The sequence below is a fragment of the Zootermopsis nevadensis genome, unplaced genomic scaffold, assembly GCF_977971745.1.
Source record: "Zootermopsis nevadensis isolate Lab colony 2312 unplaced genomic scaffold, Znev_1.0 Znev_ptg000027l, whole genome shotgun sequence".
Classification (NCBI taxonomy): domain Eukaryota; kingdom Metazoa; phylum Arthropoda; class Insecta; order Blattodea; family Termopsidae; genus Zootermopsis; species Zootermopsis nevadensis.
In genome coordinates this window covers 5546791-5570371 of record NW_028259159.1, presented here as the reverse complement: position 1 = coordinate 5570371, position 23581 = coordinate 5546791, and the positions used below count along the sequence as shown (strand labels likewise).

Here is a 23581-nt window from a genome sequence, read left to right as displayed (position 1 = left end):
CCGCCCGTCAACCCTTCCCTCCCACACCCTCTCTTCATCCAACGGAAGATGTCTCACAGGGTTCCCCACTGGTTGCTGAGATATTCTGATCACCAGGTGTCAAGTCCCGCCTTCAGTTCATGAGACAATTTACGATAAGTTGAGGGTGCTATCCAGTTCCTCATCTTGATTGGCGTGGCTTCTGTCTACACCTGCGCATAAAATAATTCACTGCTTGGAAGAGGACAGCGTTATCCTCCCTCGCACCAATCACCTGCACCAGCCCAAATATAATGGCGGATGTGGTCATTGTCATCAGATTTATTTATTTTGTTTATTTAGTGTTCTGTGTGACGACAGGTCCATATGAACAGGATCCTTCCATCCTTTTCTCGGACTGGGACCTGTTCATATACGTTGTTGGCAGATGATCCAGAAGTGGTTTGCCATTGCCTTCTTCTGTGTGTGAATGGAGTAATTGTTGGGATGCCACGGAGGAAAACTCCGTGTTGCCTAGACCACGGCCTTGCCCAACACAAGTTATAAATTCGGGCACCGCCGGGAATCGAACCCGAGACCCCAGGATTACAAGGCCAGCGTTCTAACCGCTAGACCACCGTGCTTTATTCTAAGACGCTTTTCAGATTGTATTTCTTGAATTTGTGTTGTGTCGAATGGTAAACTTGACGCAAGATAGATCCAAGCTTCGATGACCTTTACAAATACACACAATGTTGCCATCCAGGGTCCCTGTGAAAGGGGCAAACATAGAAATATATCCCCGTCCATTCATACCATGGCGGAGCCGAGGCTCGAGATATTTTGCTTCCAAAGTAAAATAGTCTGTGAATACTGAATTGCAAAGGGAGACTGCTCTGACTTCGAATTTTGTTCTGGGTGAAATTTCATGTTCTCAAGGAGACAGGAACAAAATTACTATCTTCTGAGATGTTGCACCGTCTAGTCTGGTAGATGTTGACCGACGTTTCGGAGGACGTTCCTGCCTACATCATCATCATAACCCTGTTAGAGGCTGTAGACTTCTCTGAAAGGTCGTTTATGTCTGTCAGACTGCACAGTGCAACATCCCGTAAAGAAAGTCATCTAAAGAGTTTGTTTTGACCATCTTTTTCTAGATCTACCACTTTATTTTCTCATCTAGGACAGGATTTCGCCATTGCGCGTGGATGCCAGTTTACTGCGTGTCACTACCCTAACCAACACCCTCAGCTATTTGCGCGGTAACTTTTATTGGCTTGAACATCCCCCCTGGTGTTTTATATCTGTAGTCGTGTCGTTGTGGTTCAGGAGGAAGGAAGGAAGGAAGGAAGGTCATGACTGAGTTACAACCATTACTGCTTAGTTTTTGGGAAGTCAGAGTCGAAATGTTGGCTCGGGAATTGGTTATGCTGACAAATTTTCGTGTTTTTCCCCTCTCTCATTAAATAAGCCACTTATATATATATAAAATAAATTGATACAGAGGGAGGCCTTTTATTCAAACTTTGCTACCGATATCTGCTTTTGAACACAATAGCTAATTTTACATCGGGGAAGTAAACAAATTAATTATGTATTATTGAATCCTTATAAGGGTTGAATGTTCCAAATCCACAACACTGCATGCCAGAATGAATTTAAAAAAATTGCAGTGTTACATTCTGAACCTTTGTACAGTATGAATGGAGTGCATAAAGTTTGTTGATACATAGTTATTGTTATCACTGTTAACTGTTTAATGTTATGATTTTTGTTAAGCGGAGAAAATTCGTCTGCAGTTTAATCTAAGGTATATTGATCAAGGTAATGTTGGTACTGGCGAGTCTATGAATTGAAAATTCCCTTCTCCGATGTTCTGCTGTCTTTATTTTGAAAGTAATGTTGTCCAACCTGTGGTTGACGAAGAAGTGGGGATGGTGACGTTCCTATTGGTTCATTTTAAAGTTGGCTTCATAGCGAATGCTGGAGCAATTGAATGTGAACGTTTGGTTTACGGTTTGTTACGTGCTTGGAAATTTGAATGTTTTTGGGAGTCTTCATTTGCAAGTTGATTTGCGGTATGTTATTAAAACAACTCATGAAATAAAAACTTGTAACGTAAGCGTTGTATTTTGTCTTTTAGTGCATTAATATTTATTTTTGTGCCTCATGTTAATGGCGGTTTCTAAATTGTATGGCAGTTTATTAAGAGTGAATTGAATTTTTAATTTTTGTAAATTTTGTTAAGTGTGTGTATGTGTTTAATTTCAGTAAGAAAGGTCCAACTGACAATACGTTTCTCTTGTAGATTTTCTTTAGCAAACAGTCTTGGAAGTGGTGTACAAAATAAACATTTGAGGTTGTATGTTAAACCATGAACATGTCACTCTCATTATTGGCGGCATATGACGATTTAATAAGATGTTCAACAATATTGGCAGGAGGCAGTTGTGAACCTGGTGAGTGAATGCCTTTGAGTGAAATATTGACGTGCATGTAAAAACTAACTTACATTTACCATATTTGGTAATGGTTAATGTGGATATCTTTTCCCCACTTAATCAAAAAATTCACCCTTGTGAATAGTTGGCACTAAATTTTGAAAAAACAAACTTCATAAAATTTGTTACTAAGCACAAGACATATCCTAGGTTAAATATAGGTTTTGAAGAAAAATTAATTGTGGAAGTTGAAACAAACAAATTCCTTGGCTTACAAGTTGACAATACCTTAAATTGGAAGAAACACATTGAATATATTATTCCCAAATTAAGCTCTGCATGGTTTGCCATGAGAACAGTCGTACCACTCATGACAATAGATACTTTAAAGCTAGTTTACTTTGCTTACTTTCACTCTGTAGTGTCACATGGATTAATCTTTTGGGGAAATTCAACAGACAGTAAAAAAGTTTTTTACATGCAAAAGAAAATAATTAGAATAATGGCCGGTGTCAAAAGCAGGGTATCTTGTAGAAAATTATTTGGTAAATTTAATATACTTCCACTTGCAAGTGAATTTATACTCTGCTTGCTATCATTTGTGGTGTGAAACATGGATAAATTTAAAAGAAATACAGATGTACATAATTTAAATACAAGACGTAAACATGATCTCTATGTGCCAAATGCTAACTTTACTAAATATCAGAAAGGAGTGTATTATACAGGTATCAAGTTATTTAATAATCTTCCACCAACAATCAAAAGTCTAAATTATGATATAAAGATATTCAAGCCTGCATTGAAAGATTACCTCTTTACTCACTCCTTCTATTCTGTAGATGATTTCATCTCTGCTGAAAATGTTTAAGCTTTATATCCATAATATACGTATATGTAAAGCAAGTTTTGTATTTATATTTAAAATTCTGAGGTTTATGTATATTAATTTGTAAAATTATTTTTCATACTTGTATTGCAGAATCTGAAATTTATGTACATTGATATGTGAAATACATTCTTGTACTTGTGTTGAAAGTTGTGAAGTGTATGTATATTGTATGAAATGGCATGTTCTACATCCTTTGGTTGAGTCCTAAGAAGGATCTATGGAATGTAAATAAACTCTACTCTACTCTGCTTATATAAAAAAAAAACGAGAAACATTGGTCTCTTCCTGTAACCATTTGACATGGCTGATTGCCTGAGGAGATTTTATTGAGTTTAGTCGCAGTGAACACTTCAGGTCTTATATTATGCAGATTGAACTTATAATCAGTCCTTGTTGGCAAGTGAGTATGAAAATGTACATATAAATTTAAGAGCGCATCTTTCATTGCAATGAATTCTTGGTTGAAAGTTGTTGTTAGGTAGCAGTGTTTTGCAGGATTAAATTAAAATTGTACATTAAGTGATAAAATTTTTCTGGGTGTTGTTTTTTGTAGGTTTGTTATTCAAATTACATATAGTGAATCTCACCTTTATGATATTTTGGGTGTGAGACTTGGTGAAGTAAAATGTGCTTGAGACTTAGGACCATGTTCCTTATGGATTTTTCTGTGTGTATTCCTCATCTCTTACCCATGGTAATGTAATGTGGATGTGTGAAATGTCAAGCCCTTAGTGTGTTTTGATACCCATGTTAAGCTGTGGGTTCCTTGAGCAAGCCGTTGTTTTAATATCTTATTTGGAGTAAGCAGACCCCTGACCATACGTACATATCTACCTCAGAAGTGGTTGTGGTCATGTCTGTCAAGCTGGCAGATGTTAGGAAGGTCGTCTCAATTGTACACATTAGAGAGGTTTCTTGGGATGTGCTTATCGTGAATTACGTTGAGGGAAGAATTGTGAAAATTGAGAAACACCACATTAAATTTTTCAGTACCAATTAAATGTGGTTTTTATTTTTAAAGAATTTCTCCAATTTGCCCTGAATCAAGAAGAATGTCGGAAGAAATGGTTGGCCGCTGTCCTGGAATCACGCAGACTCCAGGGGGAACTGGAGAAAGTAAATCAAGACAATGTGATCTTAGAAGCAAAACTGAATCATGCTCGACGGCTGATCGATAAGGAGAAGAAGAGACGCCTTGAAGCTGAGGGAAATAGTGCTGCTCTGGTGATGAAACTTAAAAACTTTGCATGCTGTATGTCTCCTGCCTGTCTTCTTGTGTGTCTCCATATTAACGCACTCCAGTGAACACGTCCACCCTCGGCATACTTGTGCATGTGATGAATTTATTGAAATTATGGTGACTACTGTTAGATGTAGAACATTTTGGTAATGACTGTGCTTGGTCCTGTTAACAGGTTTGTTGATCAGAGCATTAAGTCACCTACAAATGAAACATCTGTTGTTTTTTTTTACAGGAAAAGAAGTTAAGTCTTGTGAGAGATCTTGTTTTTGTTGAAGGCGGCGGAAAAATAAATGATGAAACAAAAGAGAAATTAGGATTTTTGAACGTGACTAGCAACAGTATTGCTGGATGTGATGAAATTGGGGGATTTCAAGATAAATTTCCAAGATTAAACACAATAAATGAGGCAATGGATTCAACAGGCAAGTGGCTGAAAGTCTTTATGAAAAATTCAATGTATTTTCATGCTTTCGAACAGTTTATTCAAATGCACTTTTTAGCGATGCCTTTATGTGTTACGTGTGGCAGGTTGTTTTTAATTTAATTGTTTTGCTGTGTCGGGTGTGGTGATACGCTGATTTTGTCATGTGATTGATAAGCCAATGATGAAATGTGGGAATGAATTTTGGCAGGGTTGATGCTGAACATGCTAGACTCAGCCTACAGCCCCATATCCAGCCCTGTGTAATCTTGGTGATTGCTGCCCTTCTAGGCTCTCACTGTAAGGCCGCAGGGACAGTGGAGCCAACGTTGAGCAGTAATCTTTTATAGGAATCAAATGAGGTTATTGATTTGCTACTGCTTGGGTTGAACATAATGGAGTTTAATTTGGATCTGGCTGTAGGAGCATGTTCTAGCTCTCCTGCTAAATATGATTATTCTTTAGTAATCTGATGGCTGTTTTACGTGTAAAGAGATTCCACGTGTGTGAAACCTGCTTATAATGAAGTGTAAAGGACCGTGTTTTAACACAAGTGCATACATCTATGGAATGAACGTTGCACATTACATATATCATATATTTATGTAGTTGTGGTTGAGGTTATGTGACATATTTATGTTACACGTGTGCGCTACTTTGTTAATGAGTAGTGCACGGTTGCTATTGCTGCGTTCATCGTATTCACAACTTATATTTTTTAGTCTGACTGGTGTTTAATGGAAATTATTGACGTGGCTTATAAATTGTTTTTTTTTCCTGAAAATTTAGGTATGGCTTATGTTTACATAACTGGAGTATATAAGCAAGTTTCTAAGTTCACTTTTTGTTACAATTTCTATATTATTCAGTGCTCATTTATTACAGAAAATGTAAAAGGTGGCTTTTGTTCTGGGTTATTTGAAGTGGGTAAATTTACGATTCTGTTTTCTTAGTTTTTTTTTGTGCCCTGCCCTTGAAGGCCAGATATGACCTTGAAGCTGTATATTTGTAAACCCTCTCTTAGCGGAATCTAATGGGATTCCTCTGTGTGATCTAAAATGTGTTGTATATTCACGTTTTGGAATATTTGGTGCCAGGAAATAATGAATGCAAAAGGTTTCGCTGTGTTTCAGGGTCTTTGTTGTCAGACTTAAGCTACTCACGATCTGAAGATGATTTGGATACCACCCTGACACGATCTGGAAAACCTTGGAAAAAACACAGGCCCTCTCTCACAGCAGGCGATGAAGCAACAAGCGCCAAGAGGCGGCGTTCTGGTGCAGAGAAAACGATCGAGGTATTTTATTTCTTTGCTCGGGGAGGGTACAAGGATGAATACTGTAAATGCTGTACTCTGGTTTATCCAACGTTTATTAAATATCATTGATCTGTGACACAGTAATTCAACATTTGATAAAACATTAAAGGTTTCCTTTTGTAAAAACCCCTGTATCGAACATCGTTAGCATGTACTTCCCTGCTCGTAGCTGGATGCAGTGGCAATGAATACAAAGACAGTAGTGGCAACAACCACTTTGATGGTAGGAAAGGAAGGTGGACCGATTAAGGCATCAGCCAAGTTGGAGGCAGTTCCAACCGGTAAACCCTGGAAGGTCGGAGTCCATAATAGCGGCACTCCGTGTACGCCATTGCAACCGTCTGCTCCTCAAAGAAGTACAGGTATGCAAAATTAATTTTGTAAACTGTTTTTAAAAGGTCGATTTTACAGGTGCCAGACCTGGTATCTCATTCTTAGTGAAAGACGTAGATTATGGGGTATTTGAGTTCATTTCATTATAGCTGTTGGGAAAAAAAATTGTTACAGACTCGTCTGAATCGGATGAATCCGGCTGGTGCCGAAATCGGTTGGACCCTCTGACACCCAGAAATACACATATGAGCTCTAACATCGGCGGAGTGCTCGCTCTCGGATTGAACAACAAGCTTAACAGTCGTACGCACGAATTCTGCACCAAGACTGTCATCTATCCAGAAAATTGTGGTCCATGTGGTAAAAGGTGTGTCAAAATGTAGTACAAAACTTAATAGCGTAGCGTTAAGTCTTTGTGACATGTTTTGGGAGTTATCTGTAACCTGATTTTGCTTTACAGGCTGTACAATTGTACGTGGAAGTAAATCCATAGCTGAAGTGAGCCGTATCTTGCGGTGTCGGTATTTCTCACGTCCACCGGCCAATCAGATTTCTATTTAGGCGCTGTAACAGTACCAGTGCCAGTTGAAGATAAATAATTCTGAATCTTCATTACTCAGTTTTCTGTTCTCGTTTGTCACTTTATCTCTCTTCGGTCAAGTTATTCTGCTCTGAACTTTATTTTGAAACATTCCTAATTTGTTTTCTTTTCCAGAGTGTTATGATAAATTTTCGCCGAAGCGTTCTGTAGCACAGATTTGTATGCACATTATTTCAGGATGAAATTTGGTAAAGTGTCATTGAAATGTCGAGACTGTAGAGCGTCATGTCACCCAGAATGCAAAGAACAGGTGCCTCTGCCATGTGTGCCGGTGGGCAATACCCCGACTCGTCGCGGAGGTGTGATGGGCACCATCGCCGATTACACTCCTCATACGGCTCCCATGGTGCCGTCCATCATTGTGCATTGCGTCAATGAGGTTGAGCGTCGTGGTCTTAACGAAGTCGGCATCTACAGGGTGCCGGGGGCAGAGAAAGATGTTAAGGGGCTAAAGGTATGTTGAATGCATTGCAAATGGAGGGGGGGAAAAACAAACAAAAACAAATTGTGTGTACAGTTGTAATTAAAAAATGTTGAGAGTCTGAAGTGTGAATAAATTTAGGATAACCTTAGTAAACTTGAATTAATGATGCAAAGGGTCAAAGGATTGTTTGTGCTTTGTACTATTTTCATAACGTGAATGTGTGTAGAGCTGATTGTGTGTGTCCGCGTGTTTTAACTTGAGAACTGCTGGATGAATTTTAATTATATTGGATTGGTGGATGTTATGCCCTTTGGAGGTTACCCCATCATCATACTTTTGAACGAGTCTCTCATCTCAGTTCTGACGATTGAGACAAAAGCAGTCTCTGTAACATTGGATGTCAACTTGGTTTATACGTGGCCTGTCACCAAAGAAGTTCTGTTTTTGTCAGCTCTTAAAAGTATTTTAGAATCAGTTATTCAGTCTCCAGAGTAAGATATTTGTTTGCTCAGGAGAAATTTCTTCGTGGTAAGGGAGTTCCGAACTTGTCAAAGATGGAAATCAACGTGATGTGCGGCGCTATCAAAGATTTCTTCCGATCATTACTCGAGCCTCTCGTGACACGCACGTTATGGCACGATTTCGTGAGAGCTACCGAGAACCCCGATCCGGAAGATGCGAGGGCTGCTATGTACCAGGCGATATCGGAGCTACCCCAACCAAACAGAGACACTCTTGCTTTCCTTATTATGCATTTGCAAAGGTAAGTTCAATTTATTTACTGCGGCAAGACAGTAAATATACAAAAATTATAACTGGGGAATTGACGGAGTATACTGGAGTCGTGATACGACAATTATTCCAATCTCTGGTCATTGTCCGTCTTGAAATAGCATTGGCCAACAGTTATGTTTGCCGGACATGTTGCTCTTTGACCTGTTTCGCAATTAATGGGCTATGTGTGTATAATAATACTAATACAGAGTATGATTGGATTGTGGGTCCGCAGTGGCCGCGCGGTCGCTGGGACCGTGGGTTCAAATACCACTCAAGCGATGGATGTTTTTCTGTGTTGTGTTGTCCTGTGTACAGGTAGAGGCCTTGCGACAGGCCGATCCCTCGTCCAAGGAGTCCTATCGAACGTCTGTACATCTTGTAGATCAAGCCAACGAAAAGTTGGGACCCGCAGTGTTCAGGCACTTGAAGAACGGGTCGTTCACAGTATCTAGTATGATTGGATTGTAAGATATTTGGTCCATTTGTAGCTTAAACAATTGGGATATAATTTACAAACTATATAATTATGTGTATACTGTGCGCTCTTCATGTGGTCATGGTCATTAAAGTGGGATTCAAACATGACAGTGGTCAAATGACAGATTTTGTGCCAAGAGACAGAACTTTGGCTGTTATGCATTTTTGCAACTTGGCACCAGTGTGAGGCCTCTGTTGATGTTCTCCATTTCACTTTAAATAATTGAATACGAAGTGTCTGGCAGTGTCCGTGATCTCACGTTAAAAAAAACAACACATTATTACAACCAACTGAAACACTTTTGACAACAAAAAAGAAAGTGTGGAAATGGCAATAGAAACCAGACAACTTGTTATAAATTCGTTTCACGGCTGCCCCGAGGACGAGAGCAGAGACGGCTCTCGAAACGTTGGTGGAAGAAATGGTTCATTCACCATGTGATGCGGCTTGCAGCCCGAGAGTCTTTCATAAACTATTATAAATTAGTTAACGAGCAAGCAGTATCCACATAAAGGATAGTTTTTATTTCATGAAAGTGCCATTACATAAATTTTGTATGTATTTTTGTTTTCATAGGGTGGCATTATGTCCCGATTGCAAAATGCCAGTGTCTAGCCTCGCAAAAATATTTGGTCCAACTATTGTAGGGTACTCTAGCATGGATCCTGAACCTCTCACCATGTTAAATGAAACTAAAAAACAGGCGGCGGTAAGTAATTGTTATGCTTTGTTAACTCGGTGCTGTTCAGATTTTTAGGCGCACGTTTAACTTTGTCTGCACGCATCACCGTATGTATCTTTTTGTGTGTCCGATGTGCGTTATGAACGGAAGGAACCTTCATGTTCTGTTTGAACCGGATTCATCTGGTACCATAAAATATTAGGCATTTCTTGACTATTTGAGCATCCTATCAGCGTCTCGCATGGAATTGGTTAGTCAGCGTTCTGACTGAAATGTGGAGTAAACATTAATTTCTGAGCAGGTCGTCGAACACCTCATGAACATTCCGAGTGATTACTGGGCCAACTTTGTAAATGTGGACTCTGGACTGCCTACAAATCCGCCTTCCGAAATCTACCTGACGCCAACACAGTGTCTGCGCACGCCCGTGGGCAGCGCTTCAAGGAGCGTCTTCACTCCGGCTTCCAAGTAAGGTCCATGGCGGTGGAACGAACCCGTCACCGTGAAGATGAATTTTTACTGTTTTGGCAACATTGTGTTTGACTTACAAACAACATTTAGCGACAACTTAAATTTGTAATTATGTATTTTTATAATTTCGTAATTGATGAATGGTTCTAATTCACTTCCATCTTACTTTTTATTTTCAGATCATTTAGGAGCCGAGGAATGAAATTCTTTGGTACTCCACCGATGACCAAAGAAATACATTAAGAGTATGCTAATGAATATTTGCCGTGTTTTGCACAAGTATGAATCAGGTGTTGGGTTTTATGCCATCAGTTAACATTCGTAGTGTTGCCGCTTTAAACGATCGTATTATTATTTAAGTTTATACTTATCTTTTGTTTACTGTGTTCTAACATATCTTCACTGAAGTTTGAAATTTTTGCATATTTTGGTTGTAGACAAAGTTGTAGCGATCTTCTTGGGTGAAGATTTTGATCAGAGCGTAATTGAATATAGCGAGCAAGAAGAAATCTTGCTGTAGAATGCGTCACAGCTCGAACAAGGTAACTATTTGTTAGTGAAGGTTAGTGTTCAACACTGCTGACACTAAATTGCGCCGTTCAACATATGGTAATCCTGTGCAGTTTAAAATATGTAAGTGTGAATTAATTAGGCCTCTACAGATATAAAATCAGCTGTTTTACTGTGCGTTGGAAATTTTCTTCTTTACGTCTGAATGTCTTAAAAAGTGCAACTCTGAATAGATTCTGCATAATTCTGTTGAACCGACTCCATGTAGCAGAATCCTCGAGGCACTTGTAATCGCTTGGCTGATTAAAAAAATTCCGAGCTTCTTCGCAACCCGAAGGTCCGTCATTGCTCTGACGGTACTTTCCGTGGGATCATATGTTGAACCACATGAATTCAGTCAGCAACTTCACACCTAATATCTTTAAGACCCATTTTAATATTATCCTTTCATGTATACGTACCCCCCCCCCCTTCCAGAGGTATCCATTTGTAATTTAATATTTTTATGGGTTACTTTTATTATGATTATATTAGAGTCTGAATCTGATGATTTGATTCTGATATAAGTCAGACCTTTACTCGATTCGTCTTACGTGTAATACGGAAACTTGGAATAGACGGATATTAATCTCTAAATGCATTTTTGGTTGGTTTGGAAAAGAACCATTGGCATGAACGCTGTTTCTTGCGATGCAGTGAACAGTGTAATGTGCGCGCAGTAGGCGTTGATATTTTGTGTGGCATTTAAATATTTTGTGATGTGATGTGATGTGTTACAAAAATGTATTCTTTTTATATTCTTTGCTTATTATAAGAATTGCATTCTGGGAAATATTACAAAATATTGTCTGAAGTAGATTTGAGGCCTTGATAAGGATAGGTCACATGATATTATTTTCATGTTTGTGAAATCCAGTACGATCTATCCAGACTTCCTCTTATTCCAGCCTGAATGAAGTCCGATCTGTTTATAGCCTGCCCTTATTATCTTCTTGTCATTAATGTATTTTTCTTTTAATGCGTGAATGCCAGTAAGCCTTGATTGAATTATCTAACGACGCTGTGAGAACATTTGAGGTTACTGTTATTTTATATCAGGTTATTTTTGGGAAGAGGCAATCATATACAGTAAAACCTCTCTAACTTGGACACTTGCGGCTCCACGATAATGTTTCCAACTTACAGAGGTGTCCAGGATAGAGGGAAAACAGAAAAGCATCTTTTCAAATTGTGGTGTAATGACAATGTGGTAATTGTAGAGTATTATGGAGCCCTCCCCCCCCCCCCCCCAAAAAAAAGGGAATTACTGATAACAAAAATCAAAAAGGGTAAATTAAATTTTTACAAATTTTGTTTTCACTAAATTAAACTCGCATGGATAAGCTGAAAGGGAAGGGCACCGATACTTTACGTTTACCGACAATGCAATCTACTTACTTACATAATCTAACTACTGTAATTTCTGTTAACACTGTTTAACTCAGTTGCAAGCACAGTACAGTACAACCCCTCTTTAACGCCGTTCGCTATAACGCGGGTACCTCATGTCCGCCATAGTGTAGCCAAAAACGAAAAAAAATTCATCAATTATCCTTCACACAGAACTCAAAATTATATTAAAATGCAAGCCAAATTAATTATTTATTACTTTTTCCGTAAAAATCAATCGTAGCATAGTCAAATAAGTATGTATACTCTTAAATGGCGATAGTCTATCAATACTGTACGTCCAGTACTGTACCGATTTTTCTAATGCACTCCCTTAATAACGCGGGTTTACCACTGTCTCCCGAGTTGTACTTTGTACTGACAAAGTTAAAACTGTGAAGGGTTTAACAAAAGAATAACTATACACTTTCACTGCATTCCAATGATGGGTTCAGTTTCTCACACCCTTAACCATAAGCTAATCCTCAGGTAGAAGGCATTCATCAGTAAGAAATTCAAAATAACAAAATACTAACTGTAAATGTTTCCCATAAAAGTATTGAAGCTAAGTGCATGAAAATGTTCAAGTTCCAGGATAAAGGGGTGTCCAAGATATAGGGGTTTTACTGTAGTTGGTAACTGGTATTCTCGGTTGTGACGCCGTGTAGGCGATTACCAGTGCTTTGAAAGAAAATGTTCTCTATCTTCAGGGTGGATTTGACATGATCCCTGAAACGGTAATGACTTGCAAGACTGTCATAACAGAAAACCACAATCAAAATTTCTGTTGTTATGAAAACCTCAACTCTCAGAAAGTAAGCCATTTTTTTATGGTGGAAAGTTTATAGTTAGATGATTCCGTACTCAACGTCGCAGCCGAGTGGCTAGCATTCGTCAGTGGGAGGTCCCGAATTCAAATCTTGGCCTGGGAACAAGCAGCCATGGCACATATCGTGGTTTTCCTCGTCTCCAGGCAAATGTATGTGCTATATAGTAGGTGAGGTTTGGCGTTTTTACGGCGACGAGTAGAAGATGGTTTTTTTAGCACCGTGTACTCTGCTAGATACTGACCGATGTTTCTGAGGCGCTTCCTGCTTCCATTATCAGGGCGATCAGTAAGCTGTGGGAAGAAAGGCTGTATACAACTTGGTCATAATGCAGGTTATGTTATTCTACCGCAACCCTTCGGGGCGCGCGGAATATTCTTCACCCTGACAATGGAGGAAGTAAATTCCTCTGAAATGAAACTTAATATCTACCAGAATGCACGACGCTAATTGCCATCTCCACGCCGAGCTAGATTAGGTCACGACCACCTCCGTATTATTTCCAATCAATTATCAACTTTCGAGCTGCCGTGTCGTCGCTCGTGTGTTGGCAGCACTGTGGCTCAGGGTTTGCTCCTGTATCTGTTTACCATCAGGACAGATAACAACCTACCAGTGCTTGGGTAAGAGGAAGGCATTCCGTGAGTTCAGTGGAATGTAAGTTGGAAACATTAATTTCAGTCGTGTAGTGTTGTGGTTGGATTTAAGTGTGTATACTGTGGTCACACGTTGTTTTAAATTTATTTAACAAAAAGGTGAGTTTAAGATTTAACGTGTACAAAAGGCCTAGTGTTGATACGAAAATGTTTCCGTTCATATAGACATTTCGAATAAATGAGTAGGGTGTGATTCATAGTGGCAATGCTTAAAAATGTATTTTTTGGAAGATGAAGGTAATATTTTCCCTGGGGCTTAACTAAGCCATGCAGACAGAGGGTGTAGGTGCGTGGTTAATTTCACAAGCAGGTAGGAGAATGGGGGTCGTCGTGTTTAACCACGATGACAGCAATGCGCTGGTATTTATAATATTGTGATATTCTGAACGTGTGTAAAAGACCCATTATTTAGGGGCCCGGTAAATGAAGGGAAGAAAATTGTTTCCTTATGTCTGGTTTACATGGAGACAGTAGGTTTGAAAATCGAGATTCGCCGAAGTAAGCAAAGGTTCTACAGTGTTGTTTCGAGACATGTCTTGGCATTTTGTAATCGACTTTGATTTTAAAAATGGGTTTTCAATTTGTGGCGGAGATGCTAACTTTGTGCTTGAAAACTGCACATATTAAGAAGAAATGTGCTTGGGCCCGGGAATGGACAAAGAATATCGTAGTTGGAGATTCAGCAACTTTGCTGACGTATTGTTTTGTTCTTAAGTATATTGTCGTAGTCATGTAAACGTCCAGGAATCCATTTCCTCACTTCATGACAACAGCTTTCGACATTTCAAAGAAAATACAATTTTTAAAATATCATGAAATTTTTGGTTTTGTGTTCCTGAAGTTGGAAAGGGCTGAAAGCGAATAATTTCGTTTTTAGTGTCGCCACTCTGTATGGAGCGTGCGTAGAGAATTAAAATGTAGTTTTGAAACTTTACTGCGAAACTAGGATTCGAGTTTTTGACTGCCGTGAGCACGAAGATGGCTGTCTTGTGGGCTGAAACGTTGTTCAACATCTACCAGATTTTGAAACGTAGTGTCTCCGTGTAAACTAGCCTTTAGACTCCCATCTAAAGCTTTGTTAAACGGAAAGGAGAGGAATACGATGGAGTAGGAGAAAACAAAAGAAATCCAGAAATAAAAATGGAGAATGCAGTAATTGCCCTTGGAATAACATCTATTTTGCAGGATGAAAGCGACACAGATATTTGTTTAGATTAATAGATTACCTTACATTTGCGCTGCGTAATGTGATAAAAGTTTACTGACGTTTCAGGGCGATAATGATAGAGTCAGCAAATAGTAATAATAATCAAGACAAGTTGGGTAATCCATTATAAGCTGCTGGACTCATTCAAGCGGTTTCTATTTCGAATCTGATACTATTCTGAGTCATCCTGACATTTGTGTTCGTATGGAATACAAAGTGTAAGTTGGCCTGACCATCACTCATCCGGCTTTTAAACCTCATTTCCAAATTGTGCAGGATTGTCTTATTATGAATGAAAGTTTATAAGTTTATTAATGAATTGAATTGAATTTACTCAACACACAAATATTTCATGTCTTATATGTTGATGGGATCAATCAGTCTAAAACCTGTGACGTGTTACGTATGAGACATGAAGAAATGTTTGTGTCGTGTAAAGACGACATTAATGAACTTTAAAATTCATTTCCAGAATTATTGTCTTACACGTGACTGTTACTGGAAATCAATATCATTTGACTTTGGATTATCCAGTTTTGATTTTACACTAATTTAATAAAGTTTGTTGTTGTAATAAAATAATATTTACATATTTTTGTGATATTTACTTCCAGCATGGAGGTGTTTAATTATCCTGATCGACTCTGTAACCTTGCAGTTGATGCATTTGGAAAATGTGTGTCACAGTTGTTAATACGACTTGTGAGGTACTTTCTCTCGTGCACAGATGCAGTGTTGATGAAAAAACACTACGTGCAGGAAGCCTGTCGCCAGTTGCAAGAGATGATTGTGAGAACGGTGCCACCCATTCTCGCTAATGATGTGACCATCAAGCTACTGAGACATCTCGATCAAACTTACCATAAATTGTATAAAACTGAGAGAGTTTCTTCCGTTGAATATGTGGCTTCAGAAATATTGTGTGCCATCATACATCCGGATGTGATGCGACTTGAATGTTCAGAAATCAATTCACATCCTAAACTGATTGATTATTACAAACCAAGGGCATCCAAGTTCGTTTATTTCGCATTGTCCAATCTGGAGAACTTGAAAGTTCTGAAGTTAGGATGGGCTTGGAATAATACTGAGTGTAAATACAGTCTTACATATATCCCAGAGAAGTTGGAGCAGTTTTCATCGTGGGATTGCAGCGATAAAGATGTGGAATTTCTTTCAATATCCTGCAAGCAGTTGGTAAGCTTGGATCTGACAAATTCTTTTCGTGTGAGTAATGCAAGTTTGCCCTTCCTTACAAAGTTCAAGTACCTGAAAGAACTTAACGTGTGCGGGACATACATATCCCAGAGTGGTTTGACAGAATTACTTACTGCACTTGCAAAAACTGAAGTCCCAGGAAATTATTATCCTGTATGCCTGTCTATGCTGTTGAAGAGTTTTGGATGTGACAATCCATTGAAGGCTCACATAGATCTGCTTGTCGACAACTTTCAAAATCTCACATCGCTTTATCTTCGCAATGTGCGATCTTTGAGCGTGGTCCAACTGAAGCACTTGGCTCATTTGAGAAACTTCACTCTCACTTATGTGCCATTAAAACTTGCAGAAGAAGTTCTTCGGGTGATCGGGCTTCAGTTGAAATACCTGGACATCACCGTGCATACCGTCTTGGATTTAAAATCCATTTGTAAATACTGCCCCCTGTTGCATTGCCTGCATATTAGTTTTCACAGGGGACTGTGTCATCAGTCAGAATCGACATTAATAGCGTACTTTGAGAGAGTTCCTCTGCCAGTATTTCAGTCTGTTCAGTGTCTCCAGCTTGCTTTTTATAAACCTGGCGTTGCTGAATATATTTTGTCTCGATTTGTGAATGTCAGAAGGCTGTACATAATACATGATGGAAGCAAGGGTTTATTTAAAGACATTCTTCAACGGAAACAGTTGAGACACTTACGTCAATTCTACTGGGGAAATCACACTGTTGTTGAATTTTCTGGAGAACAAGCAATTATTACCAGGTTTAACGAAGAAAGGATCTCAGTTCATTCGGCACAAATCCGGGTATCTTGATTCTCTTGATGGGAAGAAACAATCTTTAAGAATTTTTATGTTCTTAATGCCGTATATGGAAGCTCGGGTTGTCTGTTTTTAACCTTTTAATGAGTATATTAATGTTTACTTGAAGTTGAGGAGCACAGTGCATGCACGTACGTATAGATGAACAAGTCTTATTCGACTTTTGTTTTAAGGATATTTTAAAATATTGTCATGTGCTGTTACCTCTGATGGTATAAGAGGTTTAATCTGAAGAGTCTTATGACAGGAGATTTTTTACAAATTACAGAGTAAACTCGTATAACCCATTCAAATCTACTGTATCATAAAATTATTGCATTTTAAAACCTGACTGTTTTTGGCCTGTGAGCCCTTGTTTGGAGTTGGCTGTGTGTTGTATCCTTAAAATACATAACATTTTATGAGAAAAAGATGTTATATACACGTAACAGTGTCTTTGTAATACCAGTAATTTTGATAAATTTGTATTAAAATTAACTTTTAATCATTTTAGTTTTCTTGTCATTTTTATGATATGACCCAGTATGGTACGAAACTTTTCCATGTGTTTAGTCCATGTGATCTGCCATCAGTCTGCGATCTTGCTGTGCTGTAAGCCTGGGAGAACCGGCGTTATATGTTGTTTCTGATTCACATATGTGTGATATTGCCATCTTTACGTAGTGTAACCATTGTACATCTAATGGCTGTGATAGATTATTGTGAGTTTTTCTGTGACACGGATTAGCACTTTTAAAATAAAGGAAAAGTAATTTTATTGTCGTCTTTAGAAACCATTTTTCATATAACCTGATTGCCTGTTTAACCTCAAAGTAATAATTTCTTAACTAGAAAATGAAGAAATAGATTGTTAGGGAAAGAAAACTTCTCACAGCATTATTTATTTTAATTTTATTTGGTGCAGGTGGGACACAGGCTCTTTATGGGTGAACCCAATTACATAACGCGGCAGTTCCCTTACATTTTACTTCCAATTTATTAACGATATTCAGTCATCATCCTAATACTGACGTGTGTATAGACATCCGCACTGACAAAGTCGTCGAATGAATCATGAATATTTAAACAAGCAAAGAAGCAAAACAGCTGCGAGACATACATGTATGACTCATGGGGTAGAATGTATTTGCACCCTCAAAGCACTCATTACATCGAATAGAACTTTACGTATTTTCACAAAAATGTAATTGGCGATAAGATCTTTGTTAAAGATGTCGATGCTCCTTCAGACTGCATTGGCACCAGAAACACATCTGCAGAGGGACTGGCCTTGAAATTACGTTGTACAGTAAAGGTAGAGTAGTCTCTGATAGACCTAGTAGGTATGCAGAGACTAACTGTATCAAAAACAGACGAGCAACTAATTTTGCCTTTAAAAACATTCACGAGGAAAAGCGCATCCAAAAGCCTCCTCCTTAAATGTAACGATAAGAAATTTAATCTGACTAATATTTCATCATAATTATAGCTACAAACGCCATTAAAGAATCTAGCGTAACATAGGGCTACAAATTTCCTTTGAATCCTTTCCAATTTAAAGGAATCAGTATTAGTAATAGAGTTCCAAACAACGGAAGCATACTCAATTTTAGAACGGACTAAAGTACTGTACAAAACCAAAAGGCATCTTCAGAGGAGAAGGAAGAAGTAATGTACCGAATCAAGCCAAGCTTTTTTAAGCCTTGTGAGAATATGTAGTTGATATGTTGGTGAAAATAAAGCTTACAGTCCAGTAGAACACAGAGATCTTTAACACAATGGGAGCGTGCCACCAGATTGTTACACAATTTGTAATTAAAGTAAATACTGTTTGTCTTCCGGGTGAATGTTATAACAGTCGTTTTACTTAAATTAAGTTGCATCCCATTCACAAGACACCAATTTTGCACTGAATGGATGTCGTCCTGCAAGAGTTTGCAGTCATCAACATCGCTAATACTCCGATATATCTTCAAGTCATCAGAAAGTAAAAGGTTCTGTGAGTTATGTATGGAGTCGCAGATGTCATTAATGAATATATTAAAAAGTAAGGGGCCTAGGGTGGAACCCTGAGGCACTCCACACTTCACACGATAAGGATACGAAAGAGTTCCTGATACACGAACAAAAGATTGCCTGTCAGAAAGATAACCATGGAACAAGTCAACATAACTGGGTGATAGTCCAAAGTTTCCTAAGAAGAATATTATGAGGGACTAAGTCAAATGCTTTAGTAAGATCAAAGTGTACTGAATCTGTTTGTCCTTGAGTACTAACTGAAGGTAATTATAATATTATATCGTTTTCTAAACAATACAAAGCGTTTCACTGTGTTTTCCCCAGGCTTCTGGCACTTTCCGTCCCTTGGTCCAAGTACTGAGGTCAGCGCCCTCCTTTTAAACACAAGCTGAGTTTTGGCCACACAGAACAACATGAAAAATTACAGCCTTCTATAATTTAATCTTTACTTTGTTTCACGGGGGACGAGATTAAAAACATGGAGTTTTGTCGTTTTTATTACTACCAATCACGTTCGATTCCTTACCTTATCATCAGGCCTGCCGCGTGTTTCCGCTCGCCTCTTTTGTTTAGAAAAAAACGAAATCACGTATTTTAATACCTCTTTAAACATGTATAAACACAATCCACAATGCCATTTGTGTCTGAAAGAAAACAAGAAAAATTTTCAGCTTAATTTCGGGACAGAACCTTTTGAAATGTAATTTTGGACACATTTATTCGTACCGGAAGTTGGTATAAGATTTCATTCGACTTTCCGGCTATTACGTGATATTCTTCTAATTCTTCAGACTAGTTGGTTGGGTCTAGTCCTTCAAGTCAGTCACTTGTCAGCCTTCTTCTGCTTTGGACAGACAATCTAACGGATCGACCAGAAGGTAAGCAGCTTCTCAAAATGGCCCTTTCCATTCCATTCCATTATTTAATTTCTTCATCTTTACCGATAAAAGTTCAGAATGTTTAAAATGGTAGATTTGGAGGAATTTAATCAAAAATCTTCTCTTTTGTACGATTCATGACTAGGATTTTAGAATTGTTACAAAATTTACTGTGTGACTTATCCTACCGATATGCATTATAAGCCGATTCGATTAGAAAATTGCCATTGCAGATTGCGTTTATCTTATCATAAAACATGCATTTACTTCGGAAATGTTAGGATAATACCTACTGGGCTGTGATAATTTACCCTCGAGTTAATAATTATTCAGCCAGTTTTAATACAAGGAGTTTACAACATATTAATTTAGCACACGTGGTCGAGTGCATAATGCGTTCAACTTCACTATTTCCCATCCAATCAAACGATTTTCTTATTATAATTATCTGAATATTTGGAATTGTTCTGAATGTCATTATGGCCAGATGTCAGATCTGTTATGTGTTTTGAAACAATGAGATACTTGCGAAGGCTGTAATCAAATGTTCCTGTGTTTTGTTTTATACACGTGTAACCAGTTGGCTTGTAGAGACAAATTAGAATATGAGGTTGTAAGCATGGACATTGAAATTGTTACATTACTTTATTAGTTAGGTACTTAGATATCCAAGGCACTTTCCTAAATATGTTTAAAATTACAGATTACAGATCGAATTCAATGAACTAAATCTAATGTAGAATTTATTGAAGGGTGAACAGTCCTGTTAAGGTCGGAAGGACTTTCATTATTTTCCTTACGTGTCACGTTCTAATTCTACAGATTTATCTGTATACAATATGTTAGCGTACATACACGGGGGTGGAAAGTCCAAACTTGGTTCTGAGTATAACACTGTCGATATCAGGGGCAAGCGATTATGTAAACATAAAGATGGTCGGATAGAATATTCAGAGATAAAAGGGAAAAAATATTGCAGTATGACGGCTAATTAAATGAATTTCGACTTTTAGACACAAGAAAATGCCAATATTAAAGTTAGCCTATTTTAATCCAAGTTGTGTTCAATTTTAGTTGATTTCAAGAACGAAAAGAAAAAATTCATGTAACACGAGGGAAGTTGTGTCTTTTCGCAAATGCGACTATTGAGTGCGTGAGTTGGTCCACGAGAAAATCTGCTATCAGTAGCAGGCTTATTTATTACTTACACGAAATAAATAAATCTGTACATTACAATTTTTTAATTTTTTCAGCATGCCGCTTATAACTAATCCCGATTTGCTTGCCAGCTTGTCACTCGATGCACTGGGGAAGTGCGTAGCAGTGGTAATGAGGCGTATGATCGAGAGATGTACACATGAAGGCGCCTTTATGCAGAATCTTGACTATCAGGCTGCTTGCGGGCGTCTCGAGGAACTTCTTAGATGGCTGCCGACGGACCAAGTCGAGGACTTCACCTATGTGTTGATTGGACACGTAAATAAAGAATATGCTACTCTGGTAGCGGATGGAAATTTCAGAGACGCCTGCGAGGAAATAGCGCCCCTGGTCCTTAAATCTTTGATGCATCCGAATGTGAAGAAACTTGATTGCATTCGTTTTTCTCATCATCCAAAGATATCGGGATTTTATAAAATTAGAATTTGCGATTTAATATATAAGACGTTGCCGATGTTGCAGGGGCTCACGGAGCTTGGCATAGGAGTTGCAAATAGGACACCACGTATGAGATTGGAAGTTAGAAGCTTTGCAGACACATTACAGAAATTTTCTTCACGCAGTTGTGAGGACAGAGACGTACAAGTCCTTGCCGACTGCTGCAGGAAACTTAAGTGCCTGGACATTAGCTTATCTACAGCTTTGTCAGATGGGGTTGTCGAACAGATTTTAAGGTTTACGCATCTGGAAGAGCTGAATTTATTTGAAGCAAGATTCATATCACCTGGTGCCCTGCGAACTCTGTTCGACAACCTCCTTGATCGTAATGTGGTAGTTCCGCCGATCAGGCGTCAACGTTCCTTGAGGCCGCCACGGGCAGAGTTCTTGAGGGTCTTTGGGTGTTCTGCGCCAACAGTTGACGACATCATCTCTATCTCGTATTTTACTAACGTCGTGTCGCTCTCTTTGAGCAGCGTGCATAACATTTCTTTGAGCCCACTGAGCAATCTGATGAATTTAACAGAGCTTGCTTTGTGTATGGTTAGGTTCGAGGACGTTAGAGATTTATTGCGAAGGGTAGGTAGTCGACTAACTTGTCTGAACTTAACGGAAGTTACATCCATGAATTTGACGTATCTTCGCCAGTGGTGTCCTGTAGTAAACTGCCTCCATATTTGCAATACTGATACTAGCCATCTCATATTACCAGAGAATTGGAATGCGCGTTTTAACCATCAGGAGTCTGATCTCACCTTTCCGAGTGTTACAACTCTTGAACTGAGTATAGAGAGTTTTGAAGTTGAAGCTTATGTACTTTGTTGTGTGCCATACGTTACAAAATTGTTCTTGCATAAGGATCTAACTGCGGTCACTTTTCAACTTTTCATTCGTCGTGTGTATACTCCACGCTTGCGAACGTTGTTTTGGGGAACCGAAGGAGAAATCACGTTCAGCGAAGACATTGCCACCTCCAAGGTATTTTATGATGACGGAAATACAGAAATCAGCCACATAGTGTTATCGAATTTGGCACCGGGGGTTGCAATCGAATTATAAGTCATTCATCACTCTCGTCTTTAAAATCAATAATTTTATTGTTGAAACTGCATTCGAGTGGTAAAAGAAAGGGTGGAGGGGTGAGAGGGGTAAGTGTATAAATTTCTTGCTTGCTGTACGAGATTGAACTTCAGTATTTGGTTCAGTGTTCTGCGCAGTTTCAAACTGTGACGAGGGTTCATCGGGAGAGGTAAAGTGTGTCCTGTGTACAGAAATATCGTGAGATGATGAGAATTTCTGGAGACTGGCTTCGTCTTTGAGAAGTGATATGACTACTGAACTAGTTTTGCGAAGGCTGATAAGAGACTATGGTGTCAATCCGCAGGACGTCTTTACAGTGTTTGTCAATGGAAACAAATGTGCGTTATACCACGTGCCAAATCATCGTGCGCCGTTAGACGAAATTGTTTCCGACCTGAACACACCAGACTTTTTTTTTGGCGTCAGCATCCAACAGATATTCAAGATACGAGGGACGATATTGCTGCTGCATTCAAACCAGTCACATCACAAATTCTGGAAAAGAGATTGAAGCATTTCGCTGCCCATCGTCGCTTCCGATTTGAACAAATCCCATTTTGGGATTATTTTATTAACTCCATGTTTTATTGTACATTCGATGAAAATTTTAATAAAATGCAGTCGTTATTACTAATATTATAATGTTTTAATTATTTTTTTTCGTTTCAAACGGAGTCACTCCGTACACATTTAAGCAGAAAACAGGCGTGTTTACATTACAGCATCATCGAATACTAAACAGGAAAGCTAAACGCAAACTGCGCAACTCCAATCAGTCCATCAAACATTTAATACTGTTTCATAACTTTATTTATCCAATTTATGAGATAACTCAATAAAATTTAATCTAATTTAATTTTTAATTAATCTAAAATTGTACATTTGAGATATACTTATGTTTTATCAAGTCATAAATGCCTCTTCCATAACTGAAAACGTGTTTTTCTTCTCCTTTTATCCCACTAAACATCTGTTTAATTGCGTCTTATTCTACAAGTTTCCTTGACTGTAAATTACGGTCTTAACTATACAGATTAATACTTGTATTATAAATAAGTATTTTATTCTTGCTATGACATATGTTTTACATCTTTGGCAATGGCAATTGAAGTTTGTATGGAACGTAAATAAATCATAGTCGCGAATGCCTTCCACATTAACCCTCCTGTTTGCAGTGGCCAGTTCGTACGTCCAGTCTTATCCATCGGACTCGTCGGCTTTCCTAGCTTGTTCCTTTCTTAGCATATATTTTGTTGTTCCGA

At 38.4% G+C, this 23581-nt stretch overlaps 3 protein-coding genes and 1 non-coding gene across 6 annotated transcripts; all 4 read left to right on the top strand.

Annotated features, from left to right (window-relative positions):
- Positions 1 to 1877: 1877 nt before the first annotated feature.
- tum (Rac GTPase activating protein tumbleweed) lies at positions 1878 to 11405 on the top strand. Its single transcript, XM_022084114.2, has 12 exons — positions 1878 to 2036; positions 2267 to 2417; positions 4313 to 4515; positions 4767 to 4956; positions 6089 to 6252; positions 6443 to 6635; positions 6781 to 6973; positions 7385 to 7661; positions 8144 to 8394; positions 9463 to 9595; positions 9870 to 10036; positions 10219 to 11405. The coding sequence occupies exons 2-12, from the start codon at positions 2333 to 2335 to the stop codon at positions 10280 to 10282; spliced, it is 1920 nt and encodes a 639-aa protein (XP_021939806.2). The 5' UTR covers positions 1878 to 2036; positions 2267 to 2332; the 3' UTR covers positions 10283 to 11405.
- Positions 5133 to 5433, top strand: LOC147872482 (small nucleolar RNA U85). Its single transcript, XR_015537325.1, has one exon. It is a non-coding gene; the product is annotated as a small nucleolar RNA U85 (small nucleolar RNA).
- Positions 11406 to 11865: 460 nt separating the features above from the next.
- Positions 11866 to 17464, top strand: LOC110839684 (uncharacterized). 3 transcript variants are annotated; one of them, XM_022084116.2, is made up of 3 exons: positions 11866 to 13559; positions 14734 to 14885; positions 15282 to 17464. In XM_022084116.2, exons 2-3 carry the CDS (start codon positions 14872 to 14874, stop codon positions 16699 to 16701), a joined length of 1434 nt encoding a protein of 477 aa, XP_021939808.2. In that variant the 5' UTR covers positions 11866 to 13559; positions 14734 to 14871; the 3' UTR covers positions 16702 to 17464. The 3 variants fall into 3 exon arrangements, with proteins under 3 accessions (XP_021939808.2, XP_087212830.1, XP_021939809.2); XM_087356704.1 differs by lacking the exon at positions 14734 to 14885 and having other exon boundaries at positions 11866 to 13461; XM_022084117.2 differs by lacking the exon at positions 14734 to 14885.
- Positions 17465 to 19443: 1979 nt separating this feature from the next.
- LOC110839678 (uncharacterized) lies at positions 19444 to 22953 on the top strand. Its single transcript, XM_022084109.2, has 2 exons — positions 19444 to 19583; positions 20837 to 22953. The coding sequence occupies exon 2, from the start codon at positions 20838 to 20840 to the stop codon at positions 22296 to 22298; it is 1461 nt and encodes a 486-aa protein (XP_021939801.2). The 5' UTR covers positions 19444 to 19583; position 20837; the 3' UTR covers positions 22299 to 22953.
- Positions 22954 to 23581: the final 628 nt, after the last annotated feature.

Bases quoted from the DNA above. Each gene is read 5' to 3' on its own strand.
- tum (XM_022084114.2), top strand. From the start codon at position 2,333: ATGAACATGTCACTCTCATTATTGGCGGCATATGACGATTTAATAAGA. The intron at 7,662-8,143 runs GTATGTTGAATG...TTGTTTGCTCAG, and splicing joins AAGATGTTAAGGGGCTAAAG to GAGAAATTTCTTCGTGGTAA. The intron at 10,037-10,218 runs GTAAGGTCCATG...TTTTATTTTCAG, and splicing joins GTCTTCACTCCGGCTTCCAA to ATCATTTAGGAGCCGAGGAA.
- LOC110839678 (XM_022084109.2), top strand. From the start codon at position 20,838: ATGCCGCTTATAACTAATCCCGATTTGCTTGCCAGCTTGTCACTCGAT.